The 18087-nt window shown below is 43.7% G+C and overlaps 1 protein-coding gene and 1 pseudogene across 1 annotated transcript in view; one reads left to right on the forward strand and one right to left on the reverse strand.

The window, feature by feature from the left end:
- SNX25 (sorting nexin 25) overlaps positions 1-18087 on the forward strand; it is a 131991-nt gene that overhangs the window by 107046 nt on the left and 6858 nt on the right. The window contains exons 11-15 of the mRNA XM_043558660.1: positions 885-1016; positions 3771-3911; positions 7695-7808; positions 13138-13302; positions 15899-16016. Coding sequence (XP_043414595.1) covers positions 885-1016; positions 3771-3911; positions 7695-7808; positions 13138-13302; positions 15899-16016 — 670 coding nt within the window. The remainder of the gene's footprint in view (positions 1-884; positions 1017-3770; positions 3912-7694; positions 7809-13137; positions 13303-15898; positions 16017-18087) is intronic.
- LOC122470762 lies at positions 5675-6065 on the reverse strand (annotated as a pseudogene).

Raw genomic sequence — 18087 nt, forward strand, 5'->3', positions numbered from 1 at the left:
CCTGTGCCTTTTGTGTCGTAGCCAAGAAGTTATTACCAGTTCAGTGTTCTAAAGCTTTCCCCCTGTGTTTTCTTCTAAGAATTTATAGTTTTAGCTCTTACATTTAGGTCTTTGATGAATTTTGAGTTGTCTATTATTTATGGTGTTAGGTAAGTGTCCAACTTCATTGTTTTGCTTGTGGGTATCCAGTTTTCTCAGCACTGTTTGTTGAGAATATTGTCCTTTTCCCATTGAATGGGGTTGGCACCCTTGTCAAAAATCACTTGACCATATATGCAAAGGTTTATTTCTTGCTGATCTGTTCTATTCCATTGGTCTATATGTCTGTCTTTATGCCAGTACCATACTGTTTTGATTAGCGTAGCTGTGTAGTAAGTGTTGAAATCAGGAAGTATGAGCCCTCTAACTTTTGTTCTTCTTCAAGATTGTTTTGGCTATTCAGTCTGCTTTGAGATTCCATGTGAACTTTATGATGGATTTTTCTATTTTTGCAGAAAAAAAATCACTGGCATCGTGATAAGGATTGTGTTGAATCTGTAGATCACTTTGAGTCATATTGACATCTTAGCAGTGCTTAGTCTTCTAATCCATGAACATTGAATATCATTCCATTTATTTGTCATCTTTAATTTCTTTCATCGGTGTTAGGTAGTTTTCATTGTAGAAATCTTTCACTTCCTTGTTTAAGTTAATTCCTAAATATTTTATTATTTTTATGCTATGGTAAATGGAATTGTTTTCTTAATTCCCTTTTTGGATTGTCCGTTGTTAGTGTATAGAAATGCAGCTGATTTTTGTCTGTTGATTTTGTACCCTGCTACTTTGCTGAATTGTGTGGCATTTTAAGTGCTTTTGTAACTCTCAGGCTGTTTTCCCTCTTGCAGATTGTTTTCAAGTTGAAGGAGGAAATAATTCTAATAGAGAAAGAACGCACGGACCTACAGCTGCACATGGCAAGAACAGATTGGTGGTGTGAGAACCTCGGAATGTGGAAAGCCTCCATCACCAGTGGAGAGGTAGGTCTGACTGCTTTTCCTCCAAGTTTACTTTAAGAGTATGATTTTGGAGGGGTACCTGGGTGGCTCAGTCGGTTGGGCATCCGACTTCAGCTCAGGTCATGATCTGATGGTTTGTGGGCTCAAGCCTTGCATCGAGCTCTGTGCTGACAGCTCAGAGCCTGGAGCCTGCTTTGGATTCTGTGTCTCCCTCTCTCTCTGCCCCTCCCCGCTTGCACTCTTGTCTGTCTCTCTCTCAAAAATAAGTAAACATTAAAAAAAAAATAAAAAAGAATATGATTTCGGGGTGCCTGGGTGGCTCAGTCAGTTGAGCAAAGCTTTGACTTCAGCTCAGGTCATGATCTTGCAGTTTGTGAGTTCGGAGCCCCGCATCAGGCTTGCTGCTCTCAGCGCAGAGCCTGCTTCAGATCTTCTGTTCCCCTCTGTCTCTGTCCCTCCCCCAATTGCACTCTCTCTCAAAAATAAATAAAAACATTTTAAAAAATTTAAAAAATGAGTATGATTTTATAAGACAGGATTTTGTCCTACAGAATTAAGGTTGAGGATAGAAAAGTTACGTTTGCTCTTACAGACTGCATTTGTCCCCCTTCTTTCCTCACTGTTCTCGCTCTGTCTTACTACCCTTGACTGTGAGCTGTACTAGGGCTGCCTGGCATAGATCTGATCTCTCTCCATTTCAGGTTGTTCTTGTTCACTGGAATTGTAAGCACCTTTCAGATAGGGACAGGTAATGTCCTTGAATTGCCATTTTCTTTTGCCATTGAGGGTTGAAATAAAATGGAAGGGCACTATTTGAAATTTGGTGGTGAAAAATTAAAAATTTTAAGTGTTTCTGATTGTTCCATTCTGCTGACTTCAATTACTTAAATCTCAATTGCTCTAAGATCTTTAATAATGAATATTTTTTGCTTTGACTTAGAAAATATTTTGCTATTCTTTGAGGGATATGGGTATCAATTTCCAGAATATGCTGTATCCCTTTTGTCTGTAAAAAGAATTTCTCTTCAAGGAGTGATGCATATAAGCATTTTCCACTGTTGACAACTTCTTTGTTCCCACCTGGTTTACTATCAGTCATGTGGAAATCTGGAGACGAAGGTCAGGTCCACACAAATAACGAGATCATGAGGAACACAGTGTTAATGTTTTGTTCCACTATTATTTCAAATGGCTTGTGAAAATACTTAACTCCTTAGATTTGTAAGGGCGTGTTTGTACACTTTATCTTTGTTCTTCTCCGTCTTGCCCATCAGCCCGGTGGCTTCACACGCTCTCTGTGGTGGTGGGGTGGGGGTTGCTTAAGACTCACAACCCTAAGGTCACCTCTAGATTGGATAGCACGCAATTCATGTTCTCCGAGAACAGCTCTGAAAGCACACCCACGACAGGAGTGCTTCACTGGGTGCTGCACCGGCTCTTTGGTACTTGTGAGCACTCCCATTACGGCGAGCTGCAGGAGCTCACCGTGGCACCGTGGTCACCGAAAAGATACTGGCAATGGACCCTGAAGGGTCACCTGACCGCCGGAGTTTGCAAGGCAGCCCTGCATGGGAATGTGTGGAAGATGTATCTACGTCGCGCCAGATTCTCTTGAGTTCTGATCCTGGCTGACACCCATACTAGCTGTGTGATCCTAGGACAGTCCAGGGACCCTGTGTGTGTCCTCACCTCCTGCATCCTCACAGTGGGGTAATGGTCCTACGTCACGGGGCTCCGTGGGTGCTCAGTGTGTCTTGTGTCTCTTTCCTTTGCCATTCTTATTGACTCTTTGTCTCTAATTTGATTGATGATACTAATTCAAGCCTAAATTCAGTATTTGTTTCTAATCTATTTATGTTAAGTATAATAATGGCCTATTTCTGAATTATGATATCGTGTGTGTGTGTGTGTGTGTGTGTGTGTGTGTGTGTGTGAATTATCTAAGTTGGGAGGTAGAGGAAATTATATCTTTCAATGTAAAATTTCATGAAAATTGAAATCATGGTTTGTTGAATCCAGAAATTAAACTGGGGAAGGCTTTATCCTTTTCTGAGACAGGTTTTAGCATATCTTACACCTTTTTGCTTTCTGTTAATTTGTTTTTTCAAAGGAATACACTTAGGATGTTAAGTCTGCTATATTAATTTTCTTTTGATATGTAACAAATGACCACATGTTTCATGGCTTAAAACAGTGTCCACTGATTGGCTCGCAATTCTGCAGGTTGAAAGTCCAGCACCGTATGACGGTGTCCTCTACTCATTGTATCCCGAGGCTGAAGGCAGCGTATTGGCCAGACTGAGTTCTTGTCTGGAGACTCTGAGGAAAAAGCCACTTCCAAGCTCGGTTAGGTCGTTGGCAGGATTCAGTTCCATGTGGTTGTAGACCTGAGGTCTCGTCTCTGGCTGTCAGCGGAGGCCCTGCCACGTCCTTTCCACCTGCCCCTCTCCATCTTCACGCCAGCACCACATGCCGAGTCCTTCTTGCGCTTCCTGTCTTTCTGACTTCCTGTCCTCCTACCGTCCCAGGGAGTGTCTCTGCTCTTCAGGGGCTTGTATGATTAGGTTAGACCCATCCGGGTAATCTCCCTTCTTTAAGGTCAGCTGTCAAATATAGCATAACCTAATCGCAGGAATGGACACCATGTTCACAGTTCCAGGGATGATGCAGGGTGTAGCCACCAAGGGGTGGGAAATCTTGGGGAGTATTTGGAAATCTTGCCTACCACATCCGCTAACCATGCTTTTTGTTGTTGTGGTGTCTGTTTTTTCCAAGGTTACAGAAGAGAATGGTGAGCAAATGCCCTGTTACTTTGTCATGGTAAGCTTACAAGAAGTTGGCGGAGTTGAAACTAAGAACTGGACCGTCCCTAGAAGGCTCAGTGAGTTTCAGAATTTACACCGGAAACTTAGTGAGGTATGAATACTCATGAATACAAGGTTTAGAATTACAAGCAAGAAGATATTTAAGAGCTCATTTCAATTTTTTACATATAAGGAAACTGATCATTAACCTTTCTCCCTTCGCTATGGATACTGGCAAAGTGGCTTTTTCAGTCCGACATTTGGAAAATAACTCATAGCTCAGATGGTTTAGAGTAAATCCTTCAGGACAGAGAACTGTCTGATCTCCACTAAGCCTCAGAGAACCCCAGAGCTGAAAGAGAGCTAGGGGTCATCTAGGGCCCCCGGTTTTGAGGCTGCCAGTTGTGACCCATTAGTGGGAAGTGAAATCAGTTATTGATTGCAGCAGTGGACAGAGCATAGAATATATTGGATTTCAGCACAAAAAGTAAGGGAGTCATGCAGTGTCGTGGTTGAAAGCATAGACTCAGGAGCAAGACTGCTTGAGTTTGGACTGTGGCTATACTGTTCAGTAGCTATATGACCTGGGACTTGTCACTCCGTCTCTCTGTCCCTCTTCTTCCTCATCAGTAGAATACGAATATCCATAGCATCTACCTCTCCCATCTCACAGATTTGTGAGAATTAAGAGAATACGTTTATCCAAAGCATTTAGAAGAGAGTGTTTCGCATAATAAACGTTATCGTGTCGGTGGTGGTAGCAGTGGTAGTAATGAACACTGTTTCATAGAACTTCTCAGCTTTACGTGTGGATTATATTATCTGTGTGGATATGCATTTATACGTATGCAGGCTGCAACGTGGCATGTACTTCCTACTGTGAGTTTTAGTTAGAAACGTTAGAAAGCTTCTAATCTAGGTCACTTCTTTTATTTTAAGGTGAGAGGAACTGACCCCGGAGAGTTTGGTCAATTTATCGTAGGACGTGTACATAGTGGCCAAACCAGGATTGGAATCCGGGTCATCTTACTTTCCATTCCTTGTTCTTCCATCTTTCTCAGAAACTGCGTCTTCTCTAACTCTCCCCCTCCTGGAGGTGACTGCCCTCTTCCCCAGCAACTGAAAAGCTTTTCAGTCACGTCTACTTTTGTTTCTGTTTATTGTTCTCTGGCTTGGAATGAACTAAATCTTGGTAAAATCCTGTGGTCACCTATCAGACTCCTCTTCCGCAAATGAAATATGTCTATTTCCTATAACCTTTTCTCCTGAGGGGATTTTTTTAAACCTTTTTAATCACTATCTTGTGAATACTATAACTTCTTCAAGTGCCTTTATTTATTTATCTTTTCGATTTTTCAAGTTTTATTTTCTTTATGTCAGCTTTCTTATTAATACAGACTTTAATCTGATACAGACTGACCTCAATCAGACTGTTATTTCCATTCATAATTGGTTAAATCAGAGAAAAAGTTTAAATTAATTTTGAATATGTACCACCAAAAATAAATATCCACTTAATGTGAATCCGTTTTATGATATCAAAAGGTTTTTTCCTCCCCAAAGATTCTAAGGTAAATTCAAGATTCCTTTGGCAAATGAAAAAAAAAAAAAACCTTCTAAAATAGTGAGCTTACAAAACAATGGGGATTACTAGGCGTACTTACTGTAAGAGAAAATATGTCTAATGAAAAGGAAATTTAAAGCGTGACCTTAAACTTTTATGAAAAATTTTAACAAGGCCTTTACTTATTTACTTTACCTGTTCCATAAATACCAGAAGAGAAATTGGACAGTTTGTAACGACACTTAGAAAAATTTTTTTCCATAAAGCCAACTTAGATATCTTTCCCTTTGACTCCTTCCTCCAGTCCCCCTTTACTCTGCTGAAGAGCTATTCATTTCTTCCAGAGTTCTGGTTGGGTGGGTGGGTTCCAGACTGACCCAGCTTTCCAGGTAGGGAGTTCCTGCACAGGGTTTTCCCGTCACTGGATCTGTGACTTGTCCAACTTTGAAAACGATCTCGGCCAGTTCATGTTTTACCTGCTTTGTGCGTGGGACAGTGGAGCTTTGAGAAGCACGATATCCCCAACAGTGTGTTGCTAAAGAGCATCATGGAAAAATTGACTTTTCCCTTATTAAAATACTTTAATCAATAGGGATCCCAAACAAGCCTGGCCACTCTCACTTTGGCTGGTTTTTGCCTTGCCGTTCCGATCGCCTTCTCCACGATGCATCTGGCATGGACAGATGACCGAACCACTGACATCATGTGGCTTTGGTCACTTCCCGCTCTGCTTTCCCTGCACGCATCCTCTATAACTTCTTCAAATGCTTTTAAAAATCACAACCAAGTGTCCGACTGTGGTACTTCTCCAGTGGACTGTGGTCACCCTGGTAGTGTGGAAAGCAAACTGCCGTCTCGATAGAAGATTAAATTTTTGCCAAAATTGTCGAGTACAATTGACACTGCAGAAAAATGTGTTGTTTGCCCTGTGACAAACCATTGTGAAGCCAAGTTTAGGATCAGTCTAGTAGCTGACGAAAACAGAAGGAGAAAAAGGAATTGAGAGGAGGTTTTGAAATAAAATGTATGTGGAAAATATTCTTAGAAAACAGAAACAAGTAGATCAAAGACTTAGAGGAAATAAGCCTTATAAAATTCCATGTCCGTCATTTTTCTCCTCTCTTTAGCTGATCACTGGGTTCTTTTCTCACCCTTAGAAATTAGCATCGTGTGAGTTGTCATGTTTTTGCATGTGAATGCTTTCTGTTGACAGTTGGGACAGGAAGCACCTTTTCGGGTCCCCAGGGAAGTGCAGTCTTCCCTTCTGACGCTCACTGCCTGTTTCGTTTCTCTACGACTGTTCCCTGAGTCGGAGCCCTGGTTTATGTACAGCCTTGGGCACGTGCCGTTGTACTGCTGGTCCTTTAGTGGGCTGCGAGGGAAGGGCCAGTTTTCCCTTTCCCGGCACCCGAAGCACTTGCACGCACTTGCTCTGACTGACTTGTCCCACGCCTTCTCCTGCTACGGCCAGGCCAGTGGGTGCTCCCGTGCCCCTTCTGTGCGCCAAGGGTCAGCAGCACCGAAGGCTGTGGCAGGCAGACTCTGTGCTCCCTGACTTGTCGATGCCAGCTGGTTTCATTAAGCACATTCAGATGGCCCCAGTGCCTTCATGAAGGCCAGCGTTTGGAAATGGGGGCAGAGTCTGGAGAGTTTGGAAATTGGCACAAAGAACACAGACTGTGTGGTCAGATGGATCTGGGTTTTAATCCTGATCGTCAGTTGTATCCTATGTAGAACAGGAATGAATAGTCATTGCCAACTCTTAGAGCTGTTGGTACACACGCCATGCTTCTAGCACAGTGTCTGGCAGAATGTAGGCCTTCATCCACAAAGGGGAGTTTTATTATTTATTAATATGCAGTATTATTATTAATATGGTTACATTGTGAAAGGCGGTAAGAAAGCTACAAGCCCAGTTACTCTTTCTTTCCGTTGTATTCTTTTGTCAGCTTTGATAACTTGTCCACATGTGGAGATGTTGTAAACAAAGCACATCCTAACAGAAAAACCGTCTGTGAGCCGGGTGTGCCCGCCTAGAGCATTGGGCTGCTTCGTGTTGCACAAATCCACCCGATTGGCCTGGCCTCAGGGCTGCCCGGCTTCCAGGCCTTCATGGGCCTACGGGTGCGCTTTAGACTTTTTTCATCAAATGTCCTGCTCCTCCTCATTCCTTGGAGCCGGATTAGAACAGGCGGGTTTTCAAGGTCTTAAATCTCAAGAGGAACGAGAACAGGAAGAAGATACTTGGTTTGTTCTAATTATAAATCTAAACTACCCCCCCCAAGATATAAATATGACTGAGATGCTAACATTTAATGTTTTCTTCCACAGTGTTTCCCTTCTTTAAAAAAAGTCCAGTTGCCTTCTCTTAGCAAGCTGCCTTTCAAATCTATAGATCACAAGTTTATGGAAAAGTCAAAGAATCAATTAAATAAGTTTTTACAGGTAAGCAACTGAAATGTTTTGGATCCAAGAGGAAAAATTAGTTATTTTGGGGTTAAACTGTCATTATTCTAAGATCTTGCTCATTAGCTTCCTGTGCTCGCTGGTCATGCCAGATCCTCAAAATATCTTTGGTTGGCTTATTTGTTTGTCATGAAAGTATACTACACACACAAAATATAAAAAATATAAAATACGTACAGTACAGAAATCACGTGTACAACTGTGTCCTCCTTCACACCCTGAGCACACCGTGCAGGCACTAGCACCTAGTCCGGGAGATAGGATACTGCCAGTGCCTCCGGCTTTCTTCCTGTCATTGCCCCCGACCCCGACCGGGGGCTGTGATGATCCTGACTTCCGACAGCCCAGATACACTTGTTTTTGCACTTTGTATAAATGGAATCATGCAGTATGGACTCCTATGTGTCTGACCTCTTTCACTCGACACTGTGTTCGGGGGACTCTGGCCCGCAGTGCTGTTCTGGCTGCGGATCGTTCGTTTTCACTATTGTGTAGATTTCCCACTGTGCGAACGTATTGTACTCTCTTCATTCTGTTTTTGACAAGCATCTGCATGGTTTCCGGTTGAGGCCATTTATGAAGAGGGCTTCTAGAAACTTCTAGTACTTGTCTTTTGGTGAATATATGTCGTGTAATACCTACGGGTCTGAGTTTCTTAGTTTTATGAAGTCGTTGTAGCAGTTTTTACACTGTCACCCCAGAATGTAAGGGTTCTGATTGCTCGCCATCGCCCTTGCCACTGACTCTCTGCCGTGTTCTTTAAAGAAAAAAAATGCTTATTTATTTATTTTGAAAAACGCGCACATGTGCGCGCATGCAAGTGGGGGAGGGTCGTAGAGAATCCCAAGCAGGCTCCACCCTCAGCGCGTAGCCCGATCTCATGACTGACTGCGAGATCACGGCCATGAGATCACAACCTGAGCCAATGTGGACACTCAATTGACTGAGCCATTCAGGGGCCCTGCTTTGTTCTTTTTAATCATCCTGGTGGGTGTGTGGTAGTATCTTGTTGTGGTTGTAATTTGCATTTCCCTGACAGCTAATGATATGAACCACCAGTCTGTATGTCTTTGGCCATTTGGATAGTTTCTTTCGTGAAGGGTCTGGCCAAGTCGAGTCTGCTTTTCTGTCCTGTCTCCTGTCTTTTCCCTACCACTTTGTGGGAGTTCTGCATGTGATCTGGACATAAATCTTATCAAACCATTTATGTTGCAGATACCTTCTCCCTTTCTGTGGATGGCCTTTTCGCTCTCTTAATGACTTATTTTAATGAACTGAAGTTCTTAATTTTAATTTAGTCCAAAATACCAATTTTTTCTCTTGTGGTTTTGCCTTTCTGCTTGTTAGGAAATCTTTGCCTACTCTGAGGTCCTAAAGACCTTCTCCTAAGTTCCTCTGAATGCTTTATTATTTATCTTCAGTCTGTTTTTAGAGAATAAGGCCAAAGATACATGATCCTTAGTAGCAACCACTGTATATTTTTCCTTTGCTGGGCCCTCTACATATGCAGAGTATAGTTAAGTTACTCAAACCATGGACCCCCAAAGCTCTTTTTGGAGGCATTGAACTTTGCCTTGTGAAACACTTTTTGCCTATATATGGTAGCTAGAAGTCCTGAGATTTTAAATAGTGGATGTTGCCAAATTCTTAGTAAAGGCTATATTCAAATATAGTCGTTGAATCAGAAGTATGGGTCGTTGTTAAAATAAGTTAACGTCAGGGGCGCCTGGGTGACTCAGTTGGTTAAGCATCTGACTTTGGCTCAGGTCATGATCTCACAGTTTGTGAGTTCTAGCCCTGCATCGGGCTCTGTGCTGACAGCTCAGAGCCTGGAGCCTGCTTCAGATTCTGTCTCCTTCTCTCTCTGCCCCTCCCCCACTCGTGCTCTTTCTCTCAAAAATAAATAAATGTTGAAAAAAAAATTTATAAAAAAATAAGTTAATGTCAGAGTTGCTTTGACTTTTTTCCCCTTATATTCATATCTTCTTCTTTCCTCTGTCTCTGTCTCTCTCTAAATATGTTCGTATGTGTGTATTCTAAAGTTTTCCAAGATACAAATTATATTATTTCCCAAGGGAAATTTTTGTTTCCTAAAATTATTTTTTATAATATTATATAATACGTGTGTATAGTATATAATATATAAACCTCCCTTGGGAAATAAAATAATTTGCACCGTAGAAAAATGTTCTGAGTTTAATTATGGCAGAACTGGGTTAGAGAATCATCAAAATGCTCTTACAAGAGAATTTGAAACTGAAATCCTACCATTTTGTTGCTGATTCAGAATGTCTAGGAAATCATTAAACCCACTCCAACATAGTAACCGATTGAATCATTCAGATGAGTTAAAGATCTTGTTCGTGAAACAAGACACAACACTCTGTGCCTGCACTTTCTGGGTGCAGGGAGGGTGGATACGTACCCTTATTGGATTGTGGGTGATGGAAATGGGTTAGTGAGTTCTGCTGTTGTGCCAGGAGAGAAACCACACTCTGCGACCCTGCCGCCACTGGTAGGTCATGTGGGCACAGCCCAGAGCAAGAATAACCTGCAGCTAAGCCAGATGAAACTAGTTCCAAGTGGCCTTTTGTCTTGTAATCAAGAGGTTTTCAAACCAGGAAGTACAGATTTGGATTGTTTTCCCATTTCCTCAAAGACTATTTGAAAGCACTAACTATTGAATGTATTTCGGAAGGTTACACTGCAGACTATAATTTCAAATATTATCCCACCAACTGCAAGCAGGAAAAGATGTAAAATGCTTAGTCTTTTATTGGGTTCACAGGACCTTCCACAAAAAGGGATTCCAGTGAGCACGTGTGTACTTGAATGTTTATTTATGAGAAATGGTTCCCTATTGAAGCAAACTAACCATACAGATATTTATTAATCTAGATAGTCATTCTCGGCCACGCATGTGTCTTTCTTCATTCCTGTGGACATATAGGAATAGACTGCTTACACCAGCCTTCTGCCTCCAGCGGCGCTCTGTCCTGCTTCTTGGTGTGCGTGTGCACAGCACTGTTCTTGGAGTGCCTTACACCTTTCTCCATCACCCCTTAACTGGATAGTCACCTTAGATCTTCACTAGAATAGGACAACGTGCTCTAGGTGTTTGTGGGAAGGAGTTGAGAATGGGATGCCATCCCCAAAGAGCTTAAACACTATAAAACCCCAGGGGGTGCCTGGCTGGCTCAGTTGGTAGAGCAAGCGACTCTTTTTTTTTTTTTTTTTAAATCACACCTTGGTTTTATTTTTTTTATTTTTTTTTCAACTTTTTTTTTTTTTTTTTTAAATTTATTTTTGGGACAGAGAGAAACAGAGCATGAACGGGGGAGGGGCAGAGAGAGAGGGAGACACAGCATCGGAAACAGGCTCCAGGCTCCGAGCCATCAGCCCAGAGCCTGACGCGGGGCTCGAACTCACGGACCGCGAGATCGTGACCTGGCTGAAGTCGGACGCTTAACCGACTGCGCCACCCAGGCGCCCCAAGCAAGCGACTCTTGATCTTGATCTTGATCTCAGGGTCGTGAGCTTGAGCCCCATGTGGGGGTAGAGGCTACTTAAAAAAAAGGTTAAAAAACAATTATACCTTGCCCCACAGACATCTTTGAGAATTTCTGACTTTTCCTATGTATTTAATTTGATTATTTTCCTTCATAATCGAATATAATTTAGGCCAAAGTCTTATTACCCTTAATGATTTCTTTATATTGATTGTATTAAGTTCAAGACTTAGTCATTTCTTACTATCTTATAAAACAGTGCTGGAGAGTATAGATCAGCTAAATGAAATCAAGTTAGGGGGAGAGTATCTCACTCCTTCTAATCTATCCTTACATACAAGTGAACATCTGATGCTCTGTAAAAGGAATAAAGGCCTATCTGTTGGGCTCCGGGGCCAGGGAAGGCGGTAGTGACACCCACTCCTCATCCGCATTAACCTCCTTCCCTCCATCTGAGTCAGAACGTTCCTATTTCCAGTCCAGTCTTCATGCAGGACACAGGAAGCTAATAACCACTGGAATGTTGGTCGCACCCTTGGACCCCCTGTCCCCTGTGTGGCAGTATGGGGTGTTCTCAGAAGTACTTGTTCTAGAGAAAGTCATAGAGTTTATCAGATTTCAACCTTTGCCTGAACAAATGTCATGTGACTGTCAGGGACCAAGTCCACTGAGACTAGAACCTAACCTCTTGGGGCGCCTGAGTGGCTCAGTCGGTTAAGCGTCTGACTTCAGCTCAGGTCATGATCTCACGGTTCGTGAGTTCAAGCCCCACGTTGGGCTCTGGGCTGACAGCTCAGAGCCTGGAACCCGCTTCAGATTCTGTGTCTCCCTCTGTCTGCCCCTCCGCTGCTTGCACTCTCTCACATTGTCTCAAAAATAAATAAACATTAAAAAAAAAAAAATTAGAACCTAACCTCTTCTGCCACCCCAGGCTGTCATAGCAGAAGCACAGTGCTCCCAGTGTCCCTCTACCCCAGAGAGATTACATCATAAATGGGGCACTATTTCCCTTTGGTCTCTTTTTTTTTTAAGTTTTTTTCAATGTTTATTTATTTTTGAGAGAGAGTGACACAGAGCATGAGCAAGGGAGGGGCAGAAAGAGAGAGACACAGAATCCAAAGCAGGCTCCAGACCCCAGGCTGTCAGCAGAGAGCCCGACACGGGGCCCGAACCCACCAGCTCCGAGATCATGACCTGAGCCGAAGTCGGACACCCAACTGACTGAGCCACCCAGGCGCCCCACGATTGGTCTCTTTAATCCTAAATCCTGTATTGTGTTTTTTCGAGTATTTATTTGTTTTTTATTTAAGGTTTATTTTTAAGAGAGAGGGAGAGAGAGATCACAAGTTGGGGAAGGGCAGAGAGAGAGGGAGACAGAATCCCAAGCAGGCTTCGTGCTGTCAGCGCGTAGAGGGTCCTTGCGCAGTGGGTGGTGTATAAGGTGTTCCAACACAGGCGAGTGAAGGTGACGTTCAGAGGCGGTGGCCACAGGTCTGTCAGCTGTGTGCAAAGCAGGAGTTCTTTGTTGTGGTGCAAACCGAGTGCATTCTGTTGTCCACGCCGCACCCCCCACGAGCAGGATGATTAGGGTGCTCCAGTTTCCCAGGAGAGGGTCGAAATCACTGCAATTAATCTCAGATGTTCTGTTTCAGCAGGAGAGGGAAGCGGTTTGGGGTTCAGAATCGGGGAGGTAAATCCCCAGCGCAGTCCTCTGTGCTTCGCTTGCCTGTATCTGTGCTGGTTTCCAGCAGTTTAGGTGTAGTCCTCCCTGGGAGTAACCCACCCTCTTTCCTCTGCAGAATCTTCTTTCAGATGAAAGACTGTGTCAGAGTGAAGCACTTTATGCCTTTTTGAGCCCTTCTCCTGACTACCTCAAGGTTATTGATGTGCAGGGGAAAAAATCCACTTTTTCATTATCCTCATTTTTGGAAAGACTTCCTCGCGACTTCTTCTCACATCAAGAGGTAAGCTGTTGAAAGGTGCCATTTTTTAAAAAAATGTTTATTTTGAGAGAGAGACAGAGACAGAGAAAGTGGGGGAGGGGCAGGGAGAGAGGGAGAGACAGAGAATCCCAAGCAGCCTCCACGCTCACTGTGGAGCCGGACCCAAGGCTCTATCTCAGGACCGTGAGATCATGACCTGAGCCGAAATCGGGAGTTGGATGTTCAACTGTCTGAGCCACACGTGCACCCCAGTTGTGCCATTCTTGCAGACTTAGGCACATCTTTTTGAAGGCTGTTTTAAGTACCAGATATTTGTTGAAAGCATGCTACTGGTGGGGCATTGGGGAGCAGGTACATCCATTTTCAGTTATTATGGCTGTCATACTTTGGGGACACCTGCTTGTGCTCCCCTATAAGCCACTTGCAAGAGTTATGGTACAGCAAAGAGTAATAACAAGATCGGTAGGCGAAATGTGGATGCGAAGTTGTTTGGGAGCCCCTGTAAAAGTGGTCGACCAGCCATCCCTGGAGATGTGGGTCATCATTATGGGGAGGCCGGTATGAGAGGGACAGTCAGTAGGTCATGGGACTAGAGAGGAGGGCGTCTGGAGGGAGCTAATTGATGGAATATTAGGCAAAAAACAGAAGGGGCCGGAGGCAAGGTCATGCCAAGCTGAGGTGGTCAGAACTTATTTTCAGGGAATGGAAGGTCATGGAATATTCTGAAGGAAGATGAGTCTAGGAGTGACATTCATGGGTAAAGAAGTGAATAGAGAGAGGCTGCAGACATTTGCGATCTTGTATTCTAAATTTTTTTTTTTTAATGTTTATTTATTCTTGAGACAGAGACAGAGACAGAGACAGAGCGTGAACAGGGGACGGCAGAGAGAGAGGGAGACACAGAATCCGAAACAGGCTCCAGGCTCTGGGCTGTCAGCACAAAGCCTGACGCGGGGCTCAAACCCACGAGCTGTGAGATCATGACCTGAACTGAAGTCGGACTCCCAACCGACTGAGCCACCCAGGCACCCCAACGATCTTGTATTCTAGAGCTCAGGCTTCCCTGCAGAGCCAGCTCCTAGCTATGTTTAGGACACTGAAGCCCCATCTTTGGCTCTTCAGCAAATTGCTCAAGACCATTGCTGAAATTTGGTGTCTCCTTATGGAGACATTCATTACCTCCTTGGCGTTCATCGCCAAATGCTACTGCCTCTTCGCCAGGATTGGTTTAATGAGTTCGGACAGAAGGCGTGGATGATGGACAGGAGCATGCTACTTTACTGCATTCTGAGCTGAGAGAAATCTGGACACCCCACAGAGCATATCCACACCGGTGCTCGGGTCTCTGTGGAAACCTGCTCACCCCCCAAGCATCTCTCCCACCTCTGCCCCTCGGAGCCATATATGTCATGTCTGCCCGTAGTCGGTTAGCTTTCCTCCATGACCTCCCGTTTATTCCTGAACCTCTTGGAGTTTACCTTATGGCTCAGTCACTGTGAGATTATCTCTAAGAGTGAGTGTCCATGGCCCGATCCAGCGGCTTCCTCTTTGTTTTCACCTTCTTCCCCCTCTTCTGCAGTATTTGATGTTGCTGTGAAGTTTTGGAAACTCCTCCTGCCTCTGAGTTCTCAGTCCTTTCCCCCGCCCCGCCTGTCCCCCACAGTGCTGTTACTAGCCCTCTGTGTGGTTCACAGCTTCAGCTGTTGCCTCTGCAGACATCAGAATGATGCTCGGCTCTCCTTCCACTGCCCATGTTTGTGCTTCTGTGACAGCACTTCGCCCTCTGTGTAGAAACAGCTGCATGTATGTTTGTCATTCTCCCCAGATCGCTGTGGGCCGCCGAAAGTCTGGATCCACATCACCCCTATTTGCAGTAGCCTGGTACCTGGCAAATAATGAGTTTTGAACTGAAACTTGCTGATACACAGATCAGAAAATGAGACTGACTGAAGTACAGAATCAGAGCTTGAGTCAGAGCTTTAAAATGATGACATTACTGGGGAGCCTGGGTGGCTCAGTCGGTTAAGCGTCTGACTGTGGCTCAGGTCATGATCTTGCAGTTTGTGAATTCGAGCCCACGTCGGGCTCTGTGCTGACAGCTCGGAGCCTGGAGCCTGCTTCCGATTCTGTGTCTCCCTCTCTCTCTGCCCCTCTCCTGCTTACCCTCTGTCTCTGTCTCTGTCTCTCTCTGTCTCAAAAAATAAAATAAACATCAAAAAAAAAAAAGACATTTAAAAAAAACAGGGAATTTAAAAAAACATTTTAACAGCGAATTTAAAATCATGACTTTTAAGTTAAAAAGGTTTACTTTTGAAACTCAAAATGGTTAGAAAACTATTTTGTTATCTACTAATTCACTCCTTACTAATACAGTGATAGAGGTTTTTCAAAATTATTTTAAACCTTGAATAAGCCTTTAACATCAAGCTTTTCCCTGGGGTTAGATACACATTTTGCCCCGCGTTGAGAATGCATAGATTTCTGTATGTAGGAAAGTCAAATGAGTGTTTAAGGTTGAAATGTGAGCCCATAGGTTGGAATTTACATGTGAAAGAAAAGAACAACTCTAACAACTTTCTTGGATAAGTGACTTCCTCTGACCTTTCTGTACCCCCAGGAGGAGACAGAGGAGGACAGTGACCTGTCAGATTATGGTGATGATGTGGATGGGAGGAAAGATGCCTTGGCTGAGCCATGTTTCATGTTGATTGGGGAGATCTTTGAACTTCGAGGAAGTAAGCCTCTTTGTGATTTAAGTGGTCACACACACACACACACACACACACACACACACACCCACACACTCATAATACCCCTTTATTCCCGAATCACATTTGTATCTATATCCATTCACTCATCAGCAAACACATTTACGAGCCAACCAGATACTGTGGGAGAACTCGAATCACATTTGTATCTATATCCATTCACTCATCAGCAAACACATTTACGAGCCAACCAGATACTGTGGGAGAACTCGAGGCCACGACCTCTGTACTTGGGGAACTTTGGGTCCTGAGTTACCCTCTACCGTGTTCCTCTGAATACAGATAGAATGCTTTGAATTTCTTTTTTACGTGGTTTAGCATAGCCTCATTGCTTTATAATTGTGCATAGTCAGGGAAGGAGCCCTGTTGATAAAGGTAAGGTTTTGGTGCTGTGAGGTTGTACTCTGGTCAGGGACACAGGAAATGCCTCAGGCCTGCCTTTCAGCTACCTCTGTCCCTGTTGAGAAGTGGTTATCAGTGGAAGGGTGGGGGAATTTTGTCCCTCAGGGGACATTTGGTGATATCTGGAAACACTTTTGGTTGTTACAACCTGGGGGATGGTGCTCCTGGCATCTTGTGGAGAGAGGCCAGGGATGCCACCAAACCCCCTCCAGGGCCTGGGGCACCGCCCGCAACAAAGAGCTGTCCTGTCCAAAAGAGCGCCAAGGTTGAGAAATGTCACCCTAGCGGTACCTGAGGGAGATGTACTTGGCAGAAACAAGGGCAAAAACAGAATCAAAGTATTCGTGTTAAGACCCACACAGGTGCTTCTCCCCCAGAGTATTACTTGGATAAAAGGTCAAACTGTACTGGGTGGCTGAGTCTTGAGTCCTGAATAGGTCCCTCTGCCCACGCTCACCTTCCACAGCCCCCCAACACTCTGAACCCTGAGATCAGTGTGCTCCGTGTACCGAGAGCCTCAGGACTAGCTAGAGATAGGACAGGTGCCTGAAGTCACAGCCGACCACCTACAAGAGGAAACCCATGTGAGGAGTAAGCGTTGGTAAGGCCTCGTAATGCCACCAGCCAGTAATATGTTGTCCCGTGACTGTCTTGTGCTGTCTACCCAGATTAGCAGCTTTTCCCTTGGGGTGAAGAGTATGGGCTGGGGGTTGGTCCTGTATAGGAAACGGAGCTGGGCTTCCCTTCTTATTTGTATATCCCTTAATATATCACTTAAAGGATTATTAGCAGATGAAAAAACTTCAAGTACTATTGCAAGTTTGAACATGTTTTATGTGTCTTAGTCCTCACCATCTACTGTGATGCCTCATCCATAGTCAGTGATCAATAAAATGCCTGGAAGGATGCACTGATGGATGAACAGACAAGAAAATTTTAAGTGCCAGAATTAATTATTTTAGTCATTAATAAGCCAGAGCTAAAACAATCAGCAAATGCTTTGGGAGCATATGTTTTAGAGATCACTCTGTAAGGAGAAAGAAAAGTATATCAGATGTAGCTTCTTTCTTCGGTGAACTTACACCGCAGGGGTTCCAAAAATGTAATTCGCATTAAGCCATAGACCCAGTTCTAAACTACAGGCAGAGATTTATACGTCAGGATGTTCATTTTAGCATAATTTCAAAAATGGAAATTTGGAACTAGGCTAAACTTTAGAAATGGCGGATGGTTAAATGAAGAAGTAATCTGTGATAGAATATCATCCAAATACCAAAGATCCTTTCAGATGAAAAAGCTATGTATCCCTGTTCTATGTTTTAGAGGCTCTAAGATATATACTGATGTTTAACTAGGTACAGCGTAGGCAGGAAAAACTAGTTCTCCACCCAAAATCTGACTCTTCGTCAGTGAAATCTGGCTTATAAATCGTGAGTCTTCCCCATTTCCCACGGAGTTGATAAGAATGAGGAAGCACCATTGTAGCCTTTGGTCAGTGTGCTCTTTGTGAAACAAAGGGATCCAGAGACATGATGGATGGGAGTAGGGCCCAAAGTCTTGTCTTTGCAGCTTGGATTTCCTCTACCACATGCCTGCTTAGAAGCATATTTGGTTTTGCTAGTGACATTTCAGAGGG

Source organism: Prionailurus bengalensis, chromosome B1, assembly GCF_016509475.1.
Source record: "Prionailurus bengalensis isolate Pbe53 chromosome B1, Fcat_Pben_1.1_paternal_pri, whole genome shotgun sequence".
Classification (NCBI taxonomy): domain Eukaryota; kingdom Metazoa; phylum Chordata; class Mammalia; order Carnivora; family Felidae; genus Prionailurus; species Prionailurus bengalensis.